General features: G+C 37.1%; 1 protein-coding gene across 1 annotated transcript in view; it reads right to left on the bottom strand.

The window, feature by feature from the left end:
• The window catches only part of LOC107678663 (cyclin-K-like), a 12,213-nt gene extending 5,756 nt beyond the window's left edge, over positions 1 to 6,457 (bottom strand). Inside the window, exons 1-8 of the mRNA XM_016474016.1 lie at positions 6,346 to 6,457; positions 4,714 to 5,002; positions 4,529 to 4,610; positions 2,253 to 2,384; positions 2,057 to 2,162; positions 1,281 to 1,338; positions 678 to 847; positions 310 to 512 (exon numbers count right to left, since the gene is read on the bottom strand). Coding sequence (XP_016329502.1) covers positions 310 to 512; positions 678 to 847; positions 1,281 to 1,338; positions 2,057 to 2,162; positions 2,253 to 2,384; positions 4,529 to 4,610; positions 4,714 to 4,916 — 954 coding nt within the window. The 5' untranslated portion in view covers positions 4,917 to 5,002; positions 6,346 to 6,457. The remainder of the gene's footprint in view (positions 1 to 309; positions 513 to 677; positions 848 to 1,280; positions 1,339 to 2,056; positions 2,163 to 2,252; positions 2,385 to 4,528; positions 4,611 to 4,713; positions 5,003 to 6,345) is intronic.
• Between the last annotated feature and the right edge of the window lie 5,020 nt (positions 6,458 to 11,477).

Here is an 11,477-nt window from a genome sequence, read left to right as displayed (position 1 = left end):
CTGTTCTCAGCGCCGTCAAAATAAAAGTCCCGCCTCGAACGCATCGGCCAAACAGGAAAAACTTATCGGCCGATGCCGATATTTGAAAAATGCCAAATATCGGCCAATATATCGGCCTTGGCGATATATCGGTCTACCACTACACTACACTATCCAGAATCCTGAAGCACAAAGCTACCTCACAAATAAAAGTCAAGGATGAACGGCTGTGTGCCAGGATAGTGACTTGAAATCATTTTTGGTCCCAAACGTGTGTTTTCCGTAATATCTCCATAATATATCTATCTAAACTGCAAATGCTTTACTCACATGTTGGCGTTTAATCTTGGCAGGGGGGCTGGCCTGGGGGGAGTTTTTCTTGGAGGGAGGTTGAGCAGGTGGGTTCTGCCCCCCTGACTGGCTGGGCTGGGTAGCAGGAGGGGGTGGCGGTTTCTCTTTGTCCTGTATCTGAGGCTGCTGGGGTATCGGCTGCTTGCCCTGAGAGTACAAATCCAGAATCTGGTGGCAGATGTCTGAAGAACACAAGACATGGGTATGGAGATCATGAAATGCTGGAAGTGAGCAGTGCATCATTACATGAAAAACTAGGGTTATTTTTCCTATATCCAAATAATTATCTTGGCAGAGAGGCATAGAGAAAGTCTGAAATACACACAGTCAAACATTAATGTGATTACCCTCCAGCAGCTCCACCGGCACATCCTGTACAAACTGCTCCCACCAGCGGCGAGACGACTGCTTAGACGTCCACTCCTGAATGTCAAACTTACACAGCCGGCCGGCGAGGTACATGACTGCCACTGCTATGATCTCTGGCTCCCACTGAAGGGACAACATTGTGCAGAGGCTGGAAATATACACAAACATGTTAAGAACTGCAGAAGAATCAATGATGACACGTTAAGTAGTTTACTTGTAAAAAGAGGCCTTTAAACATTCTTTTGTTTTTGGTGCAAAAGAACAGTGTCCAAAATTAACTAGGTTTAAATGCCTAAATATTAAAAGATTTAAATGTTGCAAACTGTGCATCCCTAAACAACTTCTATTTTATAAATGTAATATTAGAAGTCCAAGAAGTCTCAAGTTCGCCATACACACATGCATACATATATATGTGGGGTTTTAGTTAACTATAATAACACTGATATGCATGTATGGTAACAACTGAATAATCACAGAATCGTGGGGACAAAAAAAAACAACTTTCTGAAACACAAAAAAATGAAAATACAGTACCATTGTTGTAAATTAATAAATGAATGAATGAATTACAGTCCAACCTGTCATTGACAAAGGTCCACGCCATCTGCACAAGCTTCTGAACTTTGTTCTTGTCACCTGAAAAATCAAACCATGATGATTAACATCAGATGACTAACATCACGACAAAGCAAGGGTTAGTTCACCCAAAAATGAAAATTCTGTCATTAATTACTCACCCTCATGCTGTTCCAAACCCGTGAGACCTTCGTTCATCTTCGGAACACTAATTAAGATATTTTGGATATCTTAAACTTAACATGAAACTTTCAAAGACTTTAGTGGTTCAACTGTAATTTTATGAAGCTACGAGAATACTTTTGTGCGCAAAAAAAAAATGAAATAACGACTTTATTCTAAAATTACTTCTCTTCAACGTAAGTTCAGGATGCGCGTTCATGAAGGCACTACGACGTATGCGTCTTCCTCTGCTTGTAAACAAGGCGCGGGCGTCGTAGTGCCCTCGTGAACACGCATCCTGAAGAAACTGTCGCATAAAGTCGTTAGTTCAGTTTTTTTCTCATAACTTACAATTTTTCTCGTAGCTTCATAAAATTACGGTTGAACCACTGAAGTCACATGGACTGTTTTGACGATGTTTTTGGGACCTTTCTGGAGTTTCATGACCGTTGCTATCTATGGGAGGGTCGGCGAGCTCTCGGATTTCATCCAAAATATCTTAATTTGTGTTCTGAAGATGAACGAAGGTCTCACGGGTTTGGAACAGCATGAGGGTGAGTAATTAATGACAGAATTTTCATTTTTGGGTGAACTACCCCTTTAAACCTATTAATACCTTTGAGCTGTTTAGCATAGCGCAGCAGAAACTGGTAGGGGTGCTCAACTTGTAAATCAAACTTGATTGTCTGGAGTAAAATTCTCTCCAGGACCATGACCTCTTCCTGTGGAGACAATGCCATGAAACACAGTGATGTTTAATACAGCAGGAACATCACAAGAATGAGAATTTGTGTTTTGAATGGATTCCAAACCTTCGGATCATCTCCAAACTGTGCAAACTGCACATCATTAAGCAGACTCCGAGCCGTTTTAATGATGTCTTTACACTTCTTGGGGGTTTCTTCCACTTTGCCAGCCAGGAAAAGACAACAAGCCCCAGTCACCTGTATAGAGAAACATAAAGCTTTTAAACACGACTAAATTTAGAGTGTGCTACATGCTAGAGGTCTACACGGAGGACCCGAGACCCGAGGACCCGGGACCCGACCCGGGATCCGTACGGGTTCGGGACTATATTTTAAATGGTCTGCCGGGTCCGGGTCGGGTCCCAATCTATTACTTCGGGTCCCGGGTCTGTTTAACATTGTGTGTAATACCCGAGTCGATCGGACTCGGAGCACACCCGGCCGTTATCAGAGTCAGTCAGCGCTGTGCGTGTGTTGTTTTGTAATGTTCAACTTGTAAAATTAGGATGAGAAAAGTGTGAAGTCGGTAATTTGAAATAAGGTGGGGGGGAAAAAAAACACGAGCGACGTCATCAGAAGCAGGGTGGGCGGAGTTAATGCACACGCACGGTGATAATGGATACCTTCATATGCGAGTTATTATTGATTATTTTTTTTATAATATTATGAATGAACCGTCTTGTTGTTATATCTAAAATTTTTGCTCAGACTCGGCTCAGAGAGCACAGAGATGATAGCAAATAAGTAAAGCTAACGTCAGCATGGCACTGGACGAGCAATCGTTCTTATAATCCAAATGGGCAAACAGTCTAAATTATTATGCAAGTTGACTCGAGATACAAAAAATGCAAAACTGCAAAGTCGCATTTGTCATCCGTCACCGTGACAGCAAGTGGACTTTTGAAACTGGAATAATGAGTGGATTACGCATTTCAATTGGCAAGAGAGGAATAACAGGATGGAACTTTCTTGGCAAGGAGGATTGTGTGCATCAGTCAGGTACAAGGGAGAAGGCTTCTTACATTAGGTAAGACAAAAAGTTTAATTTTCGCAACTTGTTTATTGACTTGTTAATAGCGATTTGCTGTAGAATATGTGCCGATCGGGTCCAGTCGGGTCTGTGTCTTCCCGGCCGGGTTCGGGTCCATCTTTCAAATAATTGACGGTCCGCGTCGGTTCCAGGTAGTACATTTTTGACATTTCTCGGTTCTGTACGGGCCCTGGTCCAACTTTCAAAAAAATAGACGGGTCCGGGTCGGTTCAGTGTAGCACATTTACGGGTATCTTCGGCTACGAATTTTTGGACCCGTGTAGACCTCTACTACATGATACAGCAACAAACATCTTAACATAGACACTGTGTTTACTCAGTTCCTTTTGTTTTTTACCTCCTGGCACAACAGAATACCTTTTCAACATTTGAAAACCTTTTCCTTGAAAGTCATCAAAATTATAAAACAGACCGTTTTTACCCCCAAATAACTCTAGATAATCACAACTTGGACCAAGCAGCAATTTTTTGGTTTTGTATATTAAATAGTTTTGTAGATTAACTAGGTTTAATTCAAAGTAGGAATCAAGATAAAATAAATGAGTTTATTAGAGAATATCAATAAGCAGTGATATGTTCACCTAGAGTGAAACATATAAAACAATAAACACTAATAATAATCATTAAAAGGCCCTATTCTTTGAATTAATCTCAAAAAAACATTGGAATCGTAATTTAAATGGTTTCAGAAAATTCTGATATTAGAATAAATAAATGATAAATTCTAATATGTGACCCTGGACCACAAAACCAGTCATAAGGGTCAATTTTTCAAAATGGAGATTTATACATCTGACAGCTGAATAAATAAGCTTTCCATTGATGTATGGTTTGTTAGGATAGGACAATATGTGGCCGAGATACAACTATTTGAAAATCTGGAATCAGAGGATGCAAAAAAAATCAAAATATTGAGAAAATCACCTTTAAAGTTGTCCAAATGAAGTTCTTAGCAATGCATATTACTAATCAAAAATTAAGTTTTAATATATTTACAGTAGGAAATTTACAAAATATCTTCATGGAACATGATCTTTACCTAATATCCTAATGATTTTTGCCATAAAAGAAAAATCGATAATTTTGACCCATACAATGTATTTTTGGCTATTGCTACAAATATACCCCAGAGACTTAAGACTGCTTTTGTGCTCCAGGGTCACAAATTAGAATAAATAAATGATAAATTACCCCAAAGCAGTACTTTGCCTATAAACACTGTATAATAATAATCTGCCAAAATGCATCAAAAGTAAACAATTATCAGATTTTCAAGAGCATAAACACTTACATATCTGGGAAACTGTTTGAATGAATGAAACATGTAAAACCGATGAAAGTATGTTATTCCAGTTGCCAGAGTGTCATAATGTCTTAAACATTGGTTAAGGATCATATAAAAATCCTCTCAGTATTTCAAAATCATTCCTACACAGAACTGGTAATAAGTTGTAAATGGCCGTGTTAGAAGGATACAGTCCCAGACGTGTCCCGACGTCGAATATGAACCGGGCTCCCTCTCGTCTGTACCGGGCTTCTGTGGCTGGATCCAGGCCATCGGACTGGGACGGGGTGTGGGCCAGATCCTTCTTGTCCCAGTACCAGCATGGCTTTGTGTGGTCCAGATTTGTGGCAAAACTTCCAGCAGCGGCGGTAGAGTTCTCCTTGCCGTCCTTCATTTAGAAGTAAGTGACAGCTGATGCCAAACTGGACTATCAGGCCGCCGCTGGACAGCAATAGCTGTGCAGGTCTGTACAGCAAAGGACTGAGGATATCAGTCAGTTAATTACTTGATAACATCACACATCTGCTTAAAAGACAATTACGATTCAGAAAACATTATCAGTTTGACTGTACGGACACGATTGGATGAACTTGAACTACATTGAGCTTCTGCAGAGCTGTTTTAAAGCTGAGATTGAAGTTTGTTTTATAATTAACACATTTTACAACAGTTATTTTACTGTGTATTACTGTAAAGGTGCTTAAAAAAAAAAAAACTGTTGAAGCGCTATATAAACAAATTTGACTAGGCACTTCCACTGGAGGTAAAGACTTTATAAAGCTATAATTAACTGATACTGATCACAAAAAAAACATGTCTTTTGGACATTGTTATCAGTGAACATAATACTGCAAGATGATTTCAGATAAGTATGTGAAGTGGACAAGAGAAAATACCACAGTCAGTTCCATACCATGGTGAATGGTGAGTAAAATTAAAAAACATGTCTACTATAAATTTGCCGAAATCTTTTTTCTGACTGCAACATTATTTTATGACAATTAAGAACATTTCAAAGCTAAACTCGCCATTACAGCAAAGCTTCTGAACATGAAACCATTTTTACTGCAATTTCCATTTTTCTCAATGACGATTCTGATTAGATTATTAAAGGTTCCGTACATTATTAAAATATATTTATTATTTTTTTCAAACTTTTTACTTTATAAAAGTTTTAAAAAACCTAGTATTAGTATTGTCAGACTCAAACCATTATTAACGTCATATAGTAATAAAACTGAATTACAACAAACATTTCTTCGATGTATAACACTGTATACGCACAATTCAGACAGCTTTAAAACCGTAAGAATTTGTAGAGTTGAAAACAATTAAATTCTAAGTAACACTAAAAAAACAGTCTTGATTTAAAGCAAAACATCATTTCTATGAACACAGACATGCTGTTGACAGTTTTCATGAAATCCACCAGACGACTGTACTGCATCATGGTTTACTGGCAGGAAAATCACAATAAATAAGCCCACATTCGAGGCCGTTAATCACATGTAACGTTACCATATTTAAAGCTCTATTTAAAGTCTACGTGAATCATTTGTTTGGTGAGCTCACGTGTCATCAGCTACAGCCCACACTGAAACACCAAATCTATCAGATATCTCTGATCACATATAATATTATGTGACGACCGTAGTTGATTATGCAGTAAATCTGATGTTTATGTGAAAAGAGCAGTTTGATCTTTTATCCCTCAATTCATTTTGACAGTGGGAGTAAAGCGCTTTCAATACCGCTCACGGAAGATCAGATTAATTACTCATCCTTCATTTGATAAAACATGCTTAACTAATCTCTAATATTACCGTTATGGTATATGATTCGATTATGATCTCGATGAGTTGAGCAGTTAGATAAAATTGTAATCTTTGTCAGTCTTCACATTCACGACATGGAGGCGGCCATTTACAGCGCGTCTTCTTTTGCCTCTTCTCAGCAGCGCTCTTGCGCCATTAAACCCACTGAAGCCGCATTAGCGCCTCCTGCAGGCTTGGAGGACATACACTCCAAAAGACATAAAATCACACTCGTTATGCAGCTCCATTTGAGCAATAAATTATGTAATAGAATGGATTACAAACATTATCTACAATGACCACCTGACTGTACGCCATCCTCAACTCATAGAGTAAGTGTTATGGTTAATATTTGCTAAATAGTGCTTTCTGAATGCGTGCAGCGGTCAAGTGATGCAACTGTAGTTAGTTTCACAAGGATGTGAACGCTTTTTGTTGTGTGAACTTGCCTTTGTCACAGTACTGCAAAAGTAAATTATGTTTGATCGATATGGACTAGAATCTGATTTGATGTTTTTCAACCTCTTTAAACTATCCTTTCAGCCTGTTCAGCCAGGGGAGGGGAAAAACACAAAAGCTTGTTCATGGGCTTATACTGTATATATGGTGCAATATTAAAAATGTACCTTAAATCTTCCCATAGCCTACTTATTTTTCCGGTTCCCTAGATGTTCCTTTCACTACAGAACCTAGTTATTCGCAATCAGTGTTGGGAAGGTTACTTTGCAAATGTAATAGCTTACAGATTACAAGTTACCCTATTTAAAATGTAATAAGCAGTGTAACTATTTCAGTTACTTTATTACAGTAATTACTATTACATGATACTATTACATAAAGTAACTGATTACATTTGATTACGTTTTGATTACTTTTCTAAATTTTGAATGATTTCAACTGTTAATCATTTTCAAGCATGTTACCCAGGCAGGGTTAACATTGCAGTAGCACTGATTATTGTCACTTTCGAAATCCTTCATCACTTCAATTAAGATTATAATAATTTAATTTTAAAGCACAGCCACCACAAAATCAGACTTACTTGAGATCATTCTGAGGTTAAATACAGATTTAAAACTATACCACCAAGAAATAGTTTAGTAGCTATGATACACTCTAAAAAATGCTGGGCTAAATACAACCCAGCGCTGGGTAAAATAGGGACAGACCCAGCAGTTGTGTTGTTTTGACCCAGCGGATGGGTTAAATGTTTAACCCAACCTTCTGGGTAGTAACCCAACCGCTGGGTCAAAACAACCCAATTGCTGGGTTTGTCCCTATTTTACCCAGCACTGGGTTGTATTTAACCCAGCATTTTTTAGAGTGTATGCTTTTTACGAGACAACTTGTTTAGCCAAAGTATTAATGATTGTATGTTTTGTTTTACTTCATACATATGTATTAGATTATGTTAACCTTGAGGGAAAAGACTGATGATGTGATTGCTGAGAGAGATACTCTAATATGAAGCCACGCTGATAGCACCTACTTATATTAGACAAATATCAGATATTTTAACACTGTAATGTGTCATGTGGGTTATTGATCTAATACAAATGCATGCAACAAAATCCTATTTAAGAACTAAGTAGCTACAGTATACCTGCTCTTATGCTGTCAGCAGAGGGCAGTACTGCTTAGTAGTTTGCACTGTGGCGTGATCTGCCTTACAAAACTGCTGGCTGATCTCCACCATCACATCCCTGACCACTTTTGGTCAGCCAATGAACAAACAGTTTAATGTAAACGCCACAAATCACACCACCATATACACATCATTTACTAATGCACATGTAAGTCCATATATCATTGAGTCAATTACAACAACAAATTTTATTTTGGTCCTCATGCACAATTTTTCATAATAAATAAAGATAAAAAAGATACATAATGACTGAAAATTTGTAGGCTGAAGCCTTATTTTGCCTACCCTTTTGACATATTTATCTAATGAACAACACTTTTCTCACAATATCTGAGCTAGATAAACAGAAACATTTCCCAAAATCTAGGCCTACATAACAAAAGTACACATTTCAAACATTAATACAACAGTTTATATGTTACAATTATTCATATTGGGTTATATGATTATTTATCACACCTTTTTTAAACATTTTCTTGAATTTACAAAGTGAACTACACATTTTTAATTCCTTGTCACAGTTTGATAGATATACATCTAATTTTTATATTAATTCTTGCCCTTATTTTTTAAACAACCAGTTGCTTGCAAACATCAAGTTTGTCAGCACTCTACACACCTCAGGTTTAGTAATGTATTATATTTAGTAAAAATTTTATATTTAGCCCCACTATTTTATGTCAGTTTCCCTGGAAGTTCTCTTGAATTATCATAGAATTCTGCATAATATGCTAATTGTTTTGCGATATTTTGAATTTTGACATATTAACACCATGGATGTAAACATTGCTTTTCTCGTTGTGGACAATGTTACTGGACATAAATACACCTGTATTATATTTTTGGTCTGTTTTTCCAGAAGCTAAAGACAGCAAGTTCATAAGCGCATATATTTGCTAAAAAAATAAATAAATACAAGCATGTAGATGACATCAAGTTTAAGCATTCCATATTCAGCCCCACAAATATCTCTTCAATATTACTATTCATACTGTCAAAACATACCTAACCAGCATATGCTGTTTTTTTCAACAAGGAAGGGGGGAAAAAAATTAGTTTGTATGAATTTCCACACTATCAGAAAACAGTCTCAATTAAGATTAAAATAGATCCATGCCTTGAATAGTGGCTTGAATGTGTAACACCAGCTGCTAGGCAACCATTCATTAGCACAACTAAAGAAGACCAAGTTATTACTTAAGTATGATCAGGTAATTTAGTGATTATGTTATCATTACGCAGCGTCCTTTGCAGCAACTGAACAAAACAGCCAAAATATACCATAATGCTGGCTAAAATGTGCACTTACATCAAACGCTTATGAAAACATAAGTAGCTTTTATAGTGTTCTTAAAGCATACACAGTGGGCCTAAATTAGAGAGTCATTTATGTCATCATATCCACCAACACAATTACTTACGCTCGCTATAAAGTTGGGTCTTCTTGTAAACAAGAAAATTAAGAAGAGCTTAAAGACTGCTCCAGTGCCGTCAGAGACCCAGTGGAATATAACCGCTGCGGTGTGATTATTAAAATGAGAATCTAATGATTTGCCTCTGCCAAGGTCAGACGAGGCTTAATTAGGAAAAATGCAATCAGCGACACCGTGCCTTGTTCTAAATGCAGTTTGGGCCAGTGCCAGCTTCAGCTCAAGACACAGTCTTTAATAAAGGACGGTTGCCATCTTGTGCTGCTGGCTGAAATGAAGCCATGATGGGAAGCTCCTGAGGTTGAAGTGAACAGGACGTTCAACAGAGGAAACGTCACAAAACATTACACTAAATACATAAACCTCTTTGTCATTTTAAACCTTTATGACTGTTTTTCCATGGAACACAACAGGAGGAATGTTCACTCTGCTTTCTCCCACGAAAGCATTTATTACACATTGGCTATCAAACTCTGAGAATGCAAAGCAACATCCCAAGTCTAATTAGGCTTGTGTTACAAGGTGTTAATTAGGTGTTACACAAAGCTAGTTTCAGAGTAGGTTTAGAGACAAAATCAAACAAATCAACCCGGTTCAGGTTAGGTTTAGCGGGTTCACAATTCTTCGCACACAAAAAAAAAAGAAAAAGTGGAATTTACAGTAAAACATTCGCAGCTGTGTTTGCCAGAACTTTACCGTAAAAATATGACAGCAACCATTTTAGGTTTTACGAATTGAACTTTAATTTTATGGAAAATAAAACTTATATTTGATAAACTGATATAACGTTAATATACCAACCCACTGAAGTCTGTTTTTTACCTTTATAATACTCTGACAGCCACCAAAAAAACACTGGTGGTAATGGGAAAGCCACACGTAGAATCAAAGCTCATCACAAGCAGCTTTTCAATAAGATGAGGTGAATACTAATATATAGAAAGTGAACACGAATACACAATACAAAAAAATAAAAGTACAAAACAAATGTGTGGAATCTGCAGTAAACAGTCAATCACACGAAACAGCATCAGTTTGATTCACTTCTCTCAAGAGAGTTGCACAATTCACTTCTCTGCTGAAAATTTGAAAAAATATCATAACTGACAAATTTACAAACTAAGTAAGTCAAGTCAAGTAACCTTTATTTATATAGCGCTTTTAACAATACAGATTGTGTCAAAGCAACTGTACAGCATTAATTAGGAAAATAGTGTGTCATTAATGCAAAATGACAATAGTAAACACTCAATTTTCATTTAAAGGCAGTTCATCATTGAATTCAGTGATGTCATCATCCAGCTCAGTTCAGTTTAAATAGTATCTGTGCAATCAAGTCAACGATATCGCTGGAAATTAAGTGTCTCTAACTAAGCAAGCCAGAGGCGACAGCCGCAAGAAACCGAAACTCCAGCAGTGACAGAATGGAGAAAAAACCTTGGGAGAAACCAGGCTCAGTCGGGGGGCCAGTTCTCCTCTGGCCAGACAAAACCAGCAGTTCAAATCCAGGCTGCAGCAAAGTCACATTGTGCAGAGGACTCAACTGTGACTCACAGGACTCAACTAGTTCCTGTGGTCTTGTCTAGGAGACAATTTGTATAGGTTCACAAAGAGCTTCACAAAGAGCTTTTTAAGACAGTTACTTTAAGACAGATAGTTTGGATTTAGATTAGTTTAAGATCTCTCTGTGTGGGGTCATAACCATTTTAAAGGTCAAGTCAATACAGACTGTTTTGAAGCAGCTTCACAGTAATAAACAAGAAAATAACAGTATTATTATGATTCAGCTATGAACTGGATATAATTTTAGCTGTGAAGCAGCTCTAAAAAGACATTAGTGTCATTATTCATCTCAAGTCAGCTTAGCCCAAGCACTAATGTAATTTATGTACATATATTAATTTTCCATTTATAAAATATATTGTCATTTGAAGTAAAACATACAAACAAGCTATTGGAAATTGTAACAATTTTATAGTATATATATATATATATACAGTGGGTACGGAAAGTATTCAGACCCCCTTAAATTTTTCACTCTTTGTTATATTGCAGCCATTTGCTAA

The sequence above is a fragment of the Sinocyclocheilus anshuiensis genome, unplaced genomic scaffold, assembly GCF_001515605.1.
Source record: "Sinocyclocheilus anshuiensis isolate Anshui unplaced genomic scaffold, SAMN03320099.WGS_v1.1 scaffold1816, whole genome shotgun sequence".
NCBI classification, from domain to species: domain Eukaryota; kingdom Metazoa; phylum Chordata; class Actinopteri; order Cypriniformes; family Cyprinidae; genus Sinocyclocheilus; species Sinocyclocheilus anshuiensis.
Note: the sequence above shows the minus strand (reverse complement) of the source record. Positions and strands in the feature narration are given on the sequence as shown.